The sequence below is a fragment of the Papio anubis genome, chromosome 18 (assembly GCF_008728515.1).
Source record: "Papio anubis isolate 15944 chromosome 18, Panubis1.0, whole genome shotgun sequence".
NCBI classification, from domain to species: Eukaryota; Metazoa; Chordata; class Mammalia; order Primates; family Cercopithecidae; genus Papio; species Papio anubis.
Window position 1 is genome coordinate 185,694 of NC_044993.1, and position 15,514 is coordinate 201,207.

Sequence of the window (15,514 nt, forward strand, 5' to 3'; positions counted from 1 at the left end):
ATGCCTGTCATCCCAGCACTTTGGGAGGCTGCGGCGGGCGGATCACCTGAGGTTGAGAGTTTGAGACCAGCCTGGCCAACATAGTGAAACCCCGTCTCTACTAAAAATACAAAATTAGCCGGGCATGGTGGGAGGTGCCTATAATCCCAGCTACTCAGGAGGCGGAGGCAGGAGAATCACTTGAACCCGGGAGGCAGAGGTTGTGGTGAGCTGAGATCGCGTCACTGCACTCCAGCCTGGGCAAATAAGAGCGAAACGCCCCCAAAAAAAAAAAAAAAAAAAAGAAAGAAAAGAAAAAACATTTGCCGGCTGCAGTGGCTCAAGCCTGTAATCCCAAAGCACTTGGGAGGCCAGACTGGTGATCACTGGTGCCGTGAGATCGAGACCATCCTACAACACGGGAAACCCTCGCCTCTACTAAAAATACAAAAAAACTAGCCGGGCGAGGTATGGCGCCTGTAGTCCCAGCTACTCCAGGCTGAGGCAGGAGGAATGGCGGAACCCTGGAGCGGAGCTTGCAGTGGAGCTGAGATCCGCCACTGCACTCTAGCCCGGCTAGAGCAAAACTCCGTCTCAAAAAAAAAAAAAAGAAAGAAAACATTTTAAAAGTTTAATATTGCTTTTTACCCTATTTTTCTTCTAAATGCTGAAATGTGGCCATGTACTATTGCAAACTATGTAGACTGGCAAATACATAGCCAAGTCCAGGATAACAGGGTATAAGATCATGTTAGGCGTGGTGGCTCACACCCATAATCCCAGCACTTTGGGAAGCTGAGGCAGAAGGATCACTTGAGCCCACAAGTTCAACACCAGCCTGGGCAACAGAGTGACCGCAGTTCTGAAAACACAAAAATTAGCCGGTTGTGGTGCATGCCTATTGTCCCAGCTACTCGAAAGGCTGAGGTGGGAGGATCGCTTGAGCCTGAGAGGTTGAGGCTACGTGACCTATAACGGTGCCACTGCACTCCAGCCGGGGTCTCAAAAAAAAAAAAGACATAGGAAATTCCAATGGCCTTGTGAAGTTTTTAATGAGATGCATAAAAAGTGATTTTTTTTTTTTTTTTTTTTTTTTTGAGACGAGTCTCGCTACAGGTCACCCGAAGCTGGAGGCAGTGGCCGGATCTCAGCTCACTGCAAGCTCCATTCCCGGTTCATGCCATTCGCCTCAGCCTCCTGAGTAGCTGGGACTACAGGCTCGCCATCTCGGCCTCGCCATTTTTATTTCTTTAGTAGACGGGTTTCACTGTGTTCGCCAGATGGTCTCGATCTCCTGACTGGATCCTCACACCGGCCTCCCAAAGTGCTGCGACACAGGCTTGAGCCAATCATACCGGCCAAAAGTGATTTTTTTTTGTTTTGAAACTAGGTCTCACTCTGTCACCCAGTCTAGAGGGCAGTGGTACGATCATGGCTCACTGCAGCACCAAGCTCTCAGGCTCAAGCAATCCTCCCACCTCAGCCCCTGGAGTACCTGGGATTACAGCCATGTGCCACCACACCTGGCTAATTTTTCTTTGAAATTTTTGGCAGAGATGAGGTCTCACTATATTGCCCAGGCTGGTCTCGAACTCCTGGGCTCAAGTGATCCTCCTGCTTCAGCCTCCCAAAGTGCTGGGATTACAAGGCGTGAGCTACTGAGCCCAGCCTCAAAATTTCTTATTTTTGGCCAGGTGCAGTGGTTCACACCTTTAATGCCAGCATTTTGGGAGGCCGAGGCAGGCAGTTCACTTGAGCCCAGGAGTTTGTGTCCAGCCTGGCCAATATGGTGAAACCCTGTCTCTACTAAAACTACAAAAAAAACCACAAAAAATTAGCCAGGCGTGGTGGCACGTGCCTCTAATCCCAGCTACCCAGAAGGCTGAGGCATGAGAATCGTTTGAACCTGGGAGGCGGAGGGTGCAGTGAGCCGAGGTAGCACCACTGCACTCCAGCCTGGGCAACAGAGCGAGACTCCATCTCAAACAAATATATACATATTATTTTAATTTAGTTTAATTTTTTTTATCCCCAAGTAATCTGAGTTTCAAAAGCCTGTGTGCCTCAAAAATTAAGATGTTCTGGGCCAGGCGCAGTGGCTCAAGCCTGTAATCCCAGCACTTTGAGAGGCTGAGGCGGGCGGATCACAAGGTCAGGAGATCGAGACCATCCTGGCTAACACCGTGAAACCCCATCTCTACTAAAAAATTACAAAAAAAACTAGCCAGGCGTGGTGGCGGGCGCCTGTAGTCCCAGCTACTCGGGAGGCTGAGGCAGGAGAATGGCGTGAACCCGGGGGGCGGAGCTTGCAGTGAGCCGAGATCACGCCACTGCACTCCAGCCTGGGGCACAGAGCAAGACTCCGTCTCAAAAAAAAAAAAAAAAAGATGTTCTGTGTCTTCCATGGGTTCAGGCGCCCTCAGGGAAATGCCACCTTCCAATGTGCAACCTGACTAGGGGAATGGGGGGCCCCACCAGGGGCACAAGGGTCTCTCTTCTCCCGCCATCCCTTCGCTCACCGCGGGCAGCCCAGCCCTCGCCCTGCACTGGGCGCAGCCTCCGCTCCTGCTTGATCTCCTCTAGGATCTTCTCATGCAGGGACCTCTGCTTCGGTGGCAACGGGCGCAGCCGCCTCTCAGAGACCTGCAGTGGGGAAGCAGGCCATGACACGGGCCCACTCTGGAGTCGGAAGAGCCGGCCAGGCCCACCCAGAGGGAGTGCTGCTCCCGGGGGCTCTGCATGCACCTGGGGTGGGGTGGGCATGGCTCACATGGCCCCTTCCCAGAAAGAGGGCCCAGGGCCACGCAGCCCCAGGCTGGCCCACAGGCAAGAGGAAGCCAGCCCGCCTCACCCATGACACAGACGCGCTGGGACACCTCCCAGGCTGGCCACAGGACAGCACCAGGCCCCGGGCGGCCCCTGAGGAGGAGGAGGCGGGGCGGCACCTGCTTCAGTGGAGGCCGTGAGCGGATGAAGTCCAGGATGAGCTCGTGAGCGTCCTTCTTCACCCGGGGTGGGATGTCCCCATCCACCTGCGGGGAGGATGGCTGATCTGAGGCCCTGCAGGGACCATCCGCTAGAGCAGGGGGACTGGGAGAGGCTCGCTCAGCCTGGTCTTCACACCTACCCATCCTCCCACTCTCAGCTCGTGGGGACCCAGCTGCTTCCCTAGGAAGCGCACGGCAGACCCACAGGCCATGCTCTGGGCGGCCACAGCATCCACGGTCTGATGTGTCCCCTCCTGGCTGCCCCAGTCTCCAGCACCTGGGACTCATCTGGAGGTGGGGTGGGGTGGCACACACCTCACAGGGGCATCGTAAGAGCCATGCTGCCGGGCGTGGTGGCTCACGCCTGTAATCCCAGCACTTTGGGAGGCCGAGACGGGCGGATCACGAGGTCAGGAGATCGAGACCATCCTGGCTAACACGGTGAAACCCCGTCTCTACTAAAAATACAAAAAATTAGCCGGGCGAGGTGGCGGGCGCCTGTAGTCCCAGCTACTCGGAGGCTGAGGCAGGAGAATGGCGTGAACCCAGGAGGCGGAGCTTGCAGTGAGCTGAGATGGTGCCACTGCACTCCAGCCTGGGCAACAGAGCGAGACTCCGTCTCAAAAAAAAAAAAAAAAAAAACCCAAAAAAAACCCAAAAAAAAAAGAGCCATGCCAGCGCATCCTAAGGGCTCCATGAGTTTTGTTAAAGCAAAAATATCCTATAGCCAGGCCAGGCAGGTGGCTCACGCCTATAATCCCAGCACTCTGGGAGGCCAAGGCGGGCAGATCTCAAGGTCAGGAGATCAAAACCATCTTGGCTAACACAGGGAAACCCCATCTCTACTAAAAACACAAAAAATTAGCTGGGCGTGGTGGCGGGCACCTGTAGTCCCAGTTACTTGGTAGGTTGAGGCAGGAGAATCGCTTGAACCCAGGAGGCGGAGCTTGCAGTGAGCCGAGATCGCGCCATTGCGCTCCAGCCTGGGCGACAGAGTGACTCTGTCTCAAAAAAGAAAAAAAAAAAAATCCTACAGCCTTGGCTCTTGTGGCCTCCAGGGGCCATCCCTGGTCCTCCAGAACCTTCCGCACTTCCCTTCCCTGCCTGATTACTGTCCCCAAAGAGCTGTGGGAATTGGGGCCACATCTCCCTAATCCATGTTCTACCACCCAGTACCCAGCACAGAGAGCAGGGACCCTGGGCCCCTCTTCCAGGTGGGCCGCCCAACGGCCAGGCTGCCCCTCGGCGGCCGTCCCACTCGCCACGACTTCCACGGCCGCCCCCCTCACCATGACCTTGCGGAGCTTGTAGTTCCGGGCCCGGATGTCCTGCATTAGCATCTCGAAGGGCGTGAGCTGGAACTCGGTGGGGAGGGGGTTGAACTCCTGCTCCTGCACCTTCTTCAGCTTCACTCCGTGGCGGAGCTCCCGCATGAGCTGAACCCACAGCCGGGCCTGGGCCCCGAGGAAAGAGACCGGCTGTCAGCCCCAGGTAAGGCTCCACAGCCCTCCAGGCAGAGACCCCCGGCAGGCTGGGCGGCGTAGTGGCCCGGTCAGGCAGGAGCGGGTCTTACCCAGTCTGTGTGACCCAGGCTGTCCAGCTCTGCCTGTGGCGTCTCCACCTGCGGCTCGTCCTCCCGAAGCTTCTGCAGCATCTGTGCCCACACACGCTCATTAGTCCAGGGGAAGGATGAGAATGGCGAACGCAGGACAGGCCCCGTCCGTCAGGCACACGGCCACGTGACGGGGGCTCCACTCAACCAGCCAGAAAAGAGATAAGTGGGCATTTTGGCCCAGGCTTCAGGACTCGAAAAGATATCTGGGGAAACCGAGTCATCGCCACAGGTGGCGGACACAGGTGTGGAGGCTCCACTCTCCCCGTTTCGTTCAGCTCTCAGTTCACACGGCGCTTCCTCAGGTGGGCCACGCACTCCGCCGACCCCCGGGCCCCTGTAGCTGCTCTAGGTCCCAGCCTGGCCTTAACGCTGAGCTGCTTCTCTGAGCAGCGTCTGGGGCTCGGTGCAGTGTGGCACAGGCCAGTTTTTGTGCGTGGCTTGAGTGAATGGACACATGGTGGAAGGTGGATGGGAGGGTGGATGAGTTGCTTCCCAGTAAGTCCAGGGAAACAGACATGGGTATGTGCTTTGTGAACTGGGGAAGGTGCCAACCCTGTGGTGAGGGCCTGTTTGGGAAGTGCTCTGTGCTGAGAACGTGGGAAGAAGGTGCGGCACCTGCTGCCTGGGTCACGCACGATCTCGGTGGCACAGAGCATCTGCTCTCACAAAGTCCCAACCCTAGAGAAGCACCTGCCCTTTGGCACAGCCCCCACAACCAAGACAGAACCGGTCACCCTGGCTTCTGCCCCAGGTACCTGCCACGCTGCTTTGGGACACTCTCTGGGCAGCACAAGGTGTGAGTCTGCCCACAGGCCTCATGTATGCCAGCCCAGGGCAAAGGGCACACAGGGTGGCACTCCTGTCCTTCCCGGAACACCTGTACCTATTCCTAAGCAGGCCGCTCCTGGCCAAAATGCCAGCAGACACAGCTACACCCCATGCAGTAACCCTTCTCTCGCTTCGTCCCACCACGAACTCCCCAAACTTCGCCTCGGTCAACTGCCTGCATGCAGAGCCGTTTCCTCCTAAAGAAAGAGCTTCCTGGCCGGGCACAGTGGCTCACAGCTGTAACCCCAGCACTCTGGGAGGCCAAAGCAGGAGGATCACTTGAGCCCAAGAGTTTGAGACCAGCCTGGGTAATACAGTAAGACCCTGTCTCTAAGAATAAAAGAGCTTTCATTGTCTGAGTAAGAAACTGATCTGAGCAGCAGAAAACAGCCTGATCAGAGACAGAGACACAACAGCATGAGGACCATCTGCTAATTGTGGGGAACGTTAGAAGCATGTCCCAGGGGGCCAAGGGGGAGCTGAGAGGGAGGGCGGAAGATGGGCCATGGGATCTATGGGGTGAGAGAGGGACAGAAGATGGAGCATGGGATCTGGGGGATGAGAGGGAGGATGGAAGATGGACCATGGGATCTGGGGGGTGAGAGAGAGGGCAGAAGATGGGCCATGGGGCCTGGGGGGTTAGGAGAGAGCGAAGATGAACCATGGGATGCAGGAGCTGAGGGGGAGGACGGAAGATGGACCATGGGATCCGGGGGTGGGAAGAGAGCCGTCCAACCGTGGTGCACGCTTGGGCTGCAGATGAGGCCAAGCAGCTCAGGCTGCCGCCCGGTGTCAAAACCACCTGCTACGGCTCAGAGGGAACCTTTCTTGGTTAGAGGACAAGAGAGACACAGCATCATAAAGGGTCAGGGAGGAATGAAGGACCAGCATCAGTTGACTTTGAAGACATCTGCCACCGAGGCAAGAAGGGATCCCCTGCCTCTCCAAGGCCTGGCTTTCTCCTCTGTGAGATGCTGATGGGAGAAAAGGCAGAGCCCACATGTGCAGAGACCCCATGATACAGAAACACATCAGCTCCCTTGGGGCAGCAGCCGTGCCCAGGGAGAGGCTGGGAGAGTCAGAGAGGGATGGTTGAGTCCACGGAGAGAGGTAGGAGGCCCAGGGGAGAACTCTGGCTTGGGAGCCATGTCAGAGCCAGCACTGCCCGACTCTTGCTTTGTGGCTTTGGGCAACGGTCCCAGCCTCCGAGCCTGCACCTGCTCAGCTGTCAAATGGCCCCTCCAGCTGTAAGGGGCAGGGGAGTGAGGCTGGGTTGTCACAGGACCAGCAGGTGGGTTTTCCCACCCAAAGCTCCAAGCAAGTCGCTGAGCCTTTCTGTGATTCCTGAGTATAGAGGGGGCCACCTTTGGCATCGTATTTCAGAAGGAACCAGGGCCTGGAGAGGCTGGTGGGGAGGCAGGACGAAGGACGCCCTCTTGCAGATGTAAAAGAGAGCACAATGGGTGCCGGGACAGGATAACAACTTAGAGGCAACAGGAGAGAGCAGTTGGGGAAGGGGCTGAGCCCATCGCTTAACTTCTCTGGTAAGAAGCAAGTGTGAGGCCGAGCGCGGTGGCTCACGCCTGTAATCCCAGCACTTTGGGAGGCTGAGACGGGCAGATCACCTGAGGTCAGGAGTTCAAGACTAGCTTGGCCAACATGGTGAACTCCTGTCTCTACTACCAGGTGTGGTGGTGGTGCCTGTAATCCCAGCTACTTGGGAGGCTGCAGCAGGAGAACTGCTTGAACCTGGGAGGTGGAGGTTGCAGTGAGCCGAGATCCAGCCACTGCCCCTCCAGCCTGGGTGACAGAGTGAGACCCTGTCTCAAAACAAAACAAAAAAACAAAAAACAAAAAACAAAACAAAACAAAAAAACAAGGAAGTGTGAGGGTTAAGTGGGAATACATAACGCCAGCAGCAGTCGCACCGAGGACCTGACTTTCTGTCCACCAAGAGCCTGGCCTTGCCAGTCTCCTCCCACACGCAGGCACCTCCTTGGCCCCCGGCACCCCCACGTCGCCCCACGCATCGCCCTTGGGCCTCCTTCGACCCCCACGTCGCCCCAGGCACCGCCACGCCCCCGGCACCCCCCACGGTCGCCCCCACGCACCGCTCACCTCCTTGGCCTCCCGAACCCCCCACGGTCGCCCCCAGGCACCGCTCGCCTCCTCGGCCCCCCGGCACCCCACGGTCGCCCCCACGCACCGCTCACCTCCTTGGCCTCCCGGACCCTGGCCAGGAAGGCCCGCAGCTCCAGCGTCTCCACGAAGAGCGCGCGGCACACGGCCTGGTAATGCGCCTGGGCGCCCCGGGGGTCGGTCAGCCGCGCCGCGCACAGCCGCATGGCCTGGGCAAAGGTGCGCACACTGCGGGGGACGCCCTCGGCCTCCTCCTCCTCCTCGGGACCCCCGTAGCCCTCATCCGCGGCACCGCAGCCGCTGTCCTCGCTGTCGTTGTTGGCCATGAGGTCGATGAGCCGCTCCAGCTGCGGGCTGAGTTCGCGCTCCTCGCTCTCGTCCAGCCCCCAGTCCAGCGCGCGGTAGATGGCGAAGCCCAGGGACTGCACGGTCTGCGGGACAGGGGCGCGGTCACCGGGCGGTACTGCAGGGGGGTGGGGCGGGGAGGCGGGGAGGGGAGAAGGCGGCCGGTGGGTGTAGAGGGCCCAGCACCCGGCCAGGGAGACAGCAGCTGTCGGTCCGGTCCGGAGACTAAGGCACAAGCAAGATACGGACCGGACAAAAAGGATGTGCCCGGCTGGGCGCAGTGGCTCACGCCTGTAATCCCAGCACTTTGGGAGGTCGAGGCGGGCGGATCACGAGGTCAGGAGTTCAAGACCAGCCTGACCAACATGATGAAACCCCGTCTCTACTAAAAATACAAAAATTAGCCAGGCGTGGTGGTGCACACTTGTAATCCCAGCTACTCGGCAGGTTGAGGCAGGAGAATCACTTGAACCTGGGAGACGGAGGTTGCAGGGAGCCGAGATCAGGCCTCTGCACTCCAGCCTGGGCGACAGTACAAGACCCTGTCTCAAAAAAAAAAAAAAGAAATTGAAGTTTTTTAAAAAGCACATTAAAAATCAGTGAAGCTTCACATTAGAGACCTGATTTCCATCATCTACCACAAAGGGCACCAGTGCGTCTGTGGCGTGACCTGGCGGCGGGCCGACATGCGCCGACTTCGGGACCCACAGGCCCAGGTGGCCCCCAGGTGGTCAGGTCTGCTAGGACAGGGAGGCAGAGGCAGCACAGCTGGACACGGGAGGTCGATGACAACTACAAGGACACTCTAAGTTGCACCGCGCTATGTTCCATGTCTTAAAGGGTTCTCATAGTTTCCCTTTACAAGTTAAGAAAGATCCACACACAAACACAACTACAGCACTCCTTATGTCAGATGCTGTGCCTGGCCCGGCACAGCACGTACCAACCTCACCTCCAGCCACACTGACGTAGGGACAGGGACGGAGGCGTGGAGAGGTCGGTCCCCTTGACCATAGTCTCGACTGGCCAAGCTGGATCAGGACGGGGGTGCTGCTCATGGCCCCTCAGCTCCGTGCCACGTTGCCAGGGTGGGGGACCATGATGCGGCAGATCGAGCCACACCTCCCCCAAGCACTGTCCACTTCCTGGGGCCACTTTGCCTCAGCGGCCCTGCAGGGGGCCCTTTGGTCTCTCATTTAGTGTACACTCCCCTCCCACCCACTGCTGGGAGCCCAGGAAACCTGAGCCTGAGCCTGCAGCAAAAATTCACAGAAGGGGCCGGGCGCGGTGGCTCAAGCCTGTAATCCCAGCACTTTGGGAGGCCGAGACGGGCGGATCACGAGGTCAGGAGATCGAGACCATCCTGGCTAACACGGTGAAACCCCGTCTCTACTAAAAAATACAAAAAACTAGCCGGGCGAAGTGGCAGGCGCCTGTGGTCCCAGCTACTCGGGAGGCTGAGGCAGGAGAATGGCGTGAACCCGGGAGGCGGAGCTTGCAGTGAGCTGAGATCCGGCCACCGCACTCCAGCCTGGGCGACAGAGCCAGACTCAGTCTCAAAAAAAAAAAAAAAAAAAACAAAAATTCACAGAAGGCCCTGGAACCTGCCTCGTCTGTCCTGCAGAAACACTGCAAAAGGTCCTAGAACCTGTCTAGTCTGTCCTGTAGAAACGCCGCAGAAGGCCCTGGAACCTGCAGGGGCACTGGCAGGAAGCGTGTGTGTCTGTGGGAGTGGAGCCCCAGCCCACCCTGGGAGCTCACTGTTGTCTCATCTCCACTGTAGATGGACAAGACTCATCCTAGAATCAAGGTCAGAGGGCACGGCAGCAGCCAAGGCCTAACCAGTGACAGCAGGGCTCTGGCCAGGGCTCGGGGGGTCCCCTGGGGCAAGGGATCTCCAGAGAGGAATCTTAGGGCCCCTCCTGGGCACAGTGACAAACAGAGGGCGGGGTGTGAGGAAGCCGACTGGCAACAGCCTCTGTTAACACAAATTCCCAGCAGTTCTTTTCTGGGCCCCAGAGGGAAGGGCAAGGAAGGACAGCGTGGCAGGAAGTGCGTTTCCCACCCGCTCCGGGTGGGGCTGGCCTCAGCTCCTGCTGTCCCTGGTCATGTGGCTCCGATTCTGCCTCGTGGCGCAGGACAGACAGAGGGAGGAAGCAGCAGAGCCCCCGACGCCACCCTGTGCAGAGCGGCACCCAGCCCCTCTGGGCCACTCCCTGCTTTTCCTGACCACGTCGGGGGAAGGGTTAACTCCAGAGCGGCACCCAGCCCCTCTGGGCCACTCCCTGCTTTTCCTGACCACATTGGCAAAAGGGTTAACTTCAACCCGAGCCTCTTATCTGAAGGCTGCGTCCATAAAAGCTCTTCTGTGCCCAGGTCACTGGAAACTTTCTCTGAAAAGCAAAAAGCTTGCTTTCCCGTAAGGAAAATTCTGGGCGGGCAGCCAGTCTCAGGGCCTTTCACCTCCACTCGCCCACAGCAGGTACAGGCCTGGGGCAGCCGGTGGGCAGCACTGCTAGCCCAGGACGCCTGCCCAGTAACTGAGGGGCTGTGTGGTCATTTCATGGAATCCAGGAGCGAGACGTTAAGGAGCTCCTCTGCCCTCTTCCTGGGGACAGGGCGATCAAGTTCATGTGTGCGCCTCTGAGACAGACAGTCTAGGCTGCATCTCCGCCTACCAAGCTCTCTCATACCAAACGTTTAAGAGGTGCCACGGCAGACCCCCTTTGGAACATCTTCCAGGCGGTAGGCAGCAGCTGCACCTCTGTTTGGAGACTCAGGACAGCAGGGCCAGCCCTGCCCCCCAGCCCTGGAGTCCTGGACTTCGGAAAGGTAAACTGTCCCGCGTATTATGCAACAGTGAGACAAATGACGAACAACCAGACACAGCCACCCAGACGGGCCCCCACTCACGTCCCAGGAAACTGCGTGTAGCACAACGCCATCTCCACAGAGCTACCAAGCAACCCTGAACGGGATGCTGTCTAAACATCAGCGCCCCGAGCTTCTCCACGGTGGAAGGCGTCTTATCACTGAATTGTCAAGCATTGCAGGTGGTGACATAGACTTTGGTTTTATTATTATTTTTAAATGATCAACAGCAGAACATATAGCCTCTTCTAGTCTGTGTCACACCCACGCTGGGTATACTACTGTGTTTAATAATATATAAATAGGTCTTGCAATAAACCTGTTTTCTTTTTTTTTTTTTAAACAATTAATCTCACTTGGGTATGAAAAACTGTTTTAAAAAAGAAGATACTTGGAAGGCTGAGGCAGAAGAATCGCTTGAACCTGGGAGGTGGAGGTTGCAGTGAGCCAAGATCACACCACTGGACTCCTCCCTGGGCAACAAGAGTATAGGTCTTAAAAAAACAAAAGGCCGGACGCGGTGGCTCAAGCCTGTAATCCCAGCACTTTGAGAGGCCAAGGTGGGCGAATCACGAGGTCAGGAGTTTGAGACCATCCTGGCCAACATGGTGAAACCCCATTTCTACTAAAAATACAAAAATTAGCCGGGCATGGTGATGGGTGCCTGTAGTCCCAGCTACTTGGGAAGCTGAGGCAGGAGAATTGCTTGAACCTGGGAGGCGGAGGTTGCAGCGAGCTGAGATCGCGCCACAGCACTCCAGGCTGGTGATGGAGAGAGACTCTGTCTCAAAAAAAAAAAAAAAAAAAAAACCACAAAAATTAGCTGGGCATGGTGGCAGGCGCCTGTAATCCCGGCTACTTGGGAGGCTGAGGCAGGAGAATTGCTTGAACCGGGAGGCAGAGGTTGTAGTGAGCTGAGATCACGCCACAGCACTCCAGCCTGGGTGACAGAGGGAGACTCCGTTTCCAGAAAAAAAGAAGAGGCCAGGCACAGTGGCTCATGCCTATAATCCCAGCACTTTGGAAGGCCAAGGTAGGAGGATGGCTTGAGCCCAGGAGTTTGAGACCAGTCTGGACAACACAGTGACACTTCAGCTCATTAAAAAATAAAATAAAATGAACAAAAGCAAAAAAACAAACAAAACCAAAAAGGCAGTAGAAAGATAAAACATGAAGGTGCAGATGTGACTTCAGGGCAGGTGAGTGGGAGAGGAAGGCACTGCCGTGCTGAGGTCTGAGTTTTGGTCGGGTGGGGTTTCTGGGCACTGGGCATCAGGCTGATTTTTTCCTGTTTGCACCTGAAGTCCTCACCCTGACTCTGGCTCTGTGTCTGGGAGGCCGGCCCTGTAGACATCACCTGGGGTCCTCATCTGTCCAGCTATGGAAAGAGGCAATACCACTGCCTCTTCTCCCAGCCAGAAGCACCCACGGGGGCCCTCCCCACCCTGGTGGTCTCCTCCCCGTCTGCTTTCTGTGAGCAGAGTTTCATCGAGTCCCTGCAATTAAGCCTGTTGGGTATTTTATCTGTACCCTGCCTCGCTGAAACAACTGTATAACTATGTACGCTTTATAATTTACATTTTAAGATGCAGGTATGTTTTAATACACATCAAGTAATATTTGGAATTTTTTAAAAAGTACCTGGGCTTCCGAGCTGGCTAGTGGCACCACCATGGTTGCGGGTTCTGTAAGAGAAGTGGGAGTTAAGGTATTTGTCAGCATCTCCAGGACCCCGATAAACATAGCTGTCCACCCACCTCCCCTCAGGAACACACGCCACATCCCCAGTCTCTGCCAGAAAACCAGAAAGCTCACAGCAGGCCCAGCCACTCAGTCATCTGGACACGCACCTATGAGGCCCAGCTCGAGCTGGCTCTAAGCAGGACACCCAGGTATGGGGGCCAGGAGAGCAAGGCAGCCCCTGCCCACAGAAGGAGGATGGTCAGCTGGTGGACAGACCCCCAGTGCCCCACGCAGCAGCCCCGCTCCATGGTGACCACTCAGAGGGGGGTCAGGGCTAGAGAGAAGCTAATGGGTCCCAGTCTGTCCCGGGCAAAGCAGGAGGCTGCCCCTAGGGAAACTTGGCTGCGAGCAAGAGTGGAGGAGGAGGAGACCAGATGTGGTGGCTCACACCTATAATCCCAGCACTTTGAGAGGCTGAGCTGGGAGAACTGCTGGCAGCCAGGAGTTCAAAACCAGCCTGGACAACACAGTAAGACCCTGTGGCTACAAAACATTTTAAAATTACTTTGGGAAGGCCAGGCACAATGGCTCACTCCTGTAATCCCAGCACTTTGGGAGGCCGAGGTGGGTGGATCACAAGGTCAGGAGATCGGGACCATCCTGTCTAACACGGTGAAACCCCGTTTCTAAAAATACAAAAAAAAGGCCGGGCGCGGTGACTCACGCCTGTAATCCCAGCACTTTGGGAGGCCAAGGTGGGCGGATCATGAGGTCCCGAGATTGAGACCAGCCTGGCCAACATGGCGAAACCCCGTCTCTACTAAAAATATAAAAATTAGCTGGGCACGGTGGCAGGCGCCTGTAATCGCAGCTGCTTGGGAGGCTGAGGCAGGAGAATTGCTTGAACCTGGGAGGCGGAGGTTGCAGTGAGCCGAGATCGTGCCACAGCACTCCAGCCTGGTGACAGAGCGAGACTCCGTCTCAAAAAAAAAAAAAAAAAAAAAGATGGCAGCAAGGCAGCAGCTGCATCCACTGGGGCACGTCTTCAGGAAAGATCCCGTGTCTGAAAGGAGACACACCTGCCTGGACGGAGGTTGTGCACCCCCGAAATCACAGCAGTCAGACGAGAAGCCCCGGCTCAGAGGGAGTGACTTTGCAGAGCGGGTGAGTCAGCATCTGACCGAGACCCTGATTTGGGGATTTCTGAGAACCAAGTCCGAGTGGAAACACAGGAAATGCAGGTGGAGGCCGGAATCTCACGTATTCTGTTTATTAAACCTGGCCCTGAGGGAGGCCGGGGAGCGAACCTGCCTTTTGCAGGTGCCTACTTACAACTCCCATTTCACAGATGAGGAAACAGAGGTCCGGAGGATGAGTCTGTTTGCTCCAAGGTATCAAGGCTGATGAGTGCCAGGAGTGGGGCCAGGCTGTGGGACCCCAGGGTCCGTGCTCCCCAACCCTCCTCCCCCGGGGTTCCCAAGACACTGTGCTGGGTGAAATTTGAAAAAAAAATCCACCCACTTCTGTAGCTTTCCTTGAACTGGGCATGCGGGTGGAACTGTGCTAGAACAAGAGCTCCAGCTGCCTGAAATTCTTTCTGGAATGAGGTAAGATATGTATGTGTATGTATATATAAGCCACGGAATTGTCTGCTCAGTGGACCTGCTAACTCTGCAAATATTTTCAAAATGCCACCAAGAACCAGGAAGATTGCCAAAGATACAGGGAGTCTGATCCATTGAAATGATGGAAAGCAATCCGCCCCCAGCATCAGTGGAGTTAATAAAACAACGAGCAGCCCACAGTGGGGGGGTACGTCCCCAGGGCCTGGGCAGTCCTGGCCCCAAGCTGGGCTTTCGGCAAGTTTGCAGCTGTGATTGGGCCGAGGCAATGGGAAGGTGGAAGACACTGGACCCAAACAAAGGTGCTCCCTGGAAGAGACCAGGGCCCTGGGCTACTCGTGTAGGGAAGGGCTGACTGGTGGCCAGCTGGCCCTTCAGTGCCCTTCACAGACTAAGCCCATGTCAGGCGAGGTCCTCAGTGCGTGGGGAGCTTCTGGTTGGAATAATTCAATGTTTGAGCCCCTGGTTCAAATACTCCATATGTTAATAAAAAAGTTGTACCAAAATTAAATGTTCATGACTGGGCATGGTGGCTCATGCCTGTAATTCCAGCCACTCGGGAGGCTGAGACAGAAGAATTGCTTGAACCCAGGAGGTGGAGGTTGCAGTGAGCCGAGATGGTGCCACTGCACTCCAGCCTGGGTGACAGAGTGAGACTCCATCGCCAAAAAAAAAAGAAAAAAAAATTATATGTTCATGAATCTAATTGTATTTAAGCTGCAAAGACTTGGGGTGTCTCTGGTTCTGAGATGAGAGATTATCTGGGGGAGACTTGGGGGCTGACAGAGGCCTTGCAGTCAGAGCCCTAGCCTAGGACTCTGCTCAGATGTTATAAAACTAGGTGTTAAAAAATTATTTACCGTGGGGCGCGGTGGCTCACGCCTGTCATCCCAGCACTTTGGGAAGTCCAGGCAGGTGGATCACCTGAGGTCAGGAGTTGGAGACCAGCCTGACCAACATGGAGAAACTCCGTCTCTACTAAAAATACAAAATTAGCCAGGCGTAGTGGCACATGCCTGTAGTCCCAGCTACTTGGGAGGCTGAGGCAGGAGAACTGCTTGATCCCGAGAGGCGGAGGTTGCAGTGAGCCGAGATCATGCCATTGCACTCTAACCTGGGTAACAAGAGCAAAACTCAGCCTCAAAAAAAAAAAAAAAAAAATTTATTTACTGTGGCCTCAATCTGCACAGCCATCCCGTAAGGGTTGGTGCCATGATTCTGTTACAGATGAGGAAACCAAGGCTCAGGCAGGTTGAGAAACTTACCCAAGACCACACCCCTAATAAATGGGGCAGCCGGGCCACGAAGCACGGCCAGACCACAGCAAGCAACACAGCCGAACACTCAGATATAAGTGCACATAGAGCTACCACAACCACGTCACCAATGTGGCCACATAGGATTATACAAACCATCTTTTGCTTATTTAAAAAATTATCTCCAGA

General features: G+C 56.0%; 1 protein-coding gene across 3 annotated transcripts in view; it reads right to left on the reverse strand.

Annotated features, from left to right (window-relative positions):
* Positions 1-15,514, reverse strand: part of SPIRE2 (spire type actin nucleation factor 2) — a 41,773-nt gene that overhangs the window by 14,175 nt on the left and 12,084 nt on the right. For 2 of the 3 annotated variants that reach the window (XR_641758.4, XM_003917342.4), the window contains exons 2-7: positions 12,406-12,449; positions 7,623-7,979; positions 4,540-4,620; positions 4,256-4,420; positions 2,925-3,011; positions 2,499-2,622 (exon numbers count right to left, since the gene is read on the reverse strand). Coding sequence is in view for 2 of the 3 variants with exons in the window: in XM_003917342.4 (XP_003917391.1) it covers positions 2,499-2,622; positions 2,925-3,011; positions 4,256-4,420; positions 4,540-4,620; positions 7,623-7,979; positions 12,406-12,449 (858 nt within the window). In the remaining variant the exon portion in view is untranslated. The remainder of the gene's footprint in view (positions 1-2,498; positions 2,623-2,924; positions 3,012-4,255; positions 4,421-4,539; positions 4,621-7,622; positions 7,980-12,405; positions 12,450-15,514) is intronic. The other variant, XM_009197101.3, reaches the window with a different exon arrangement.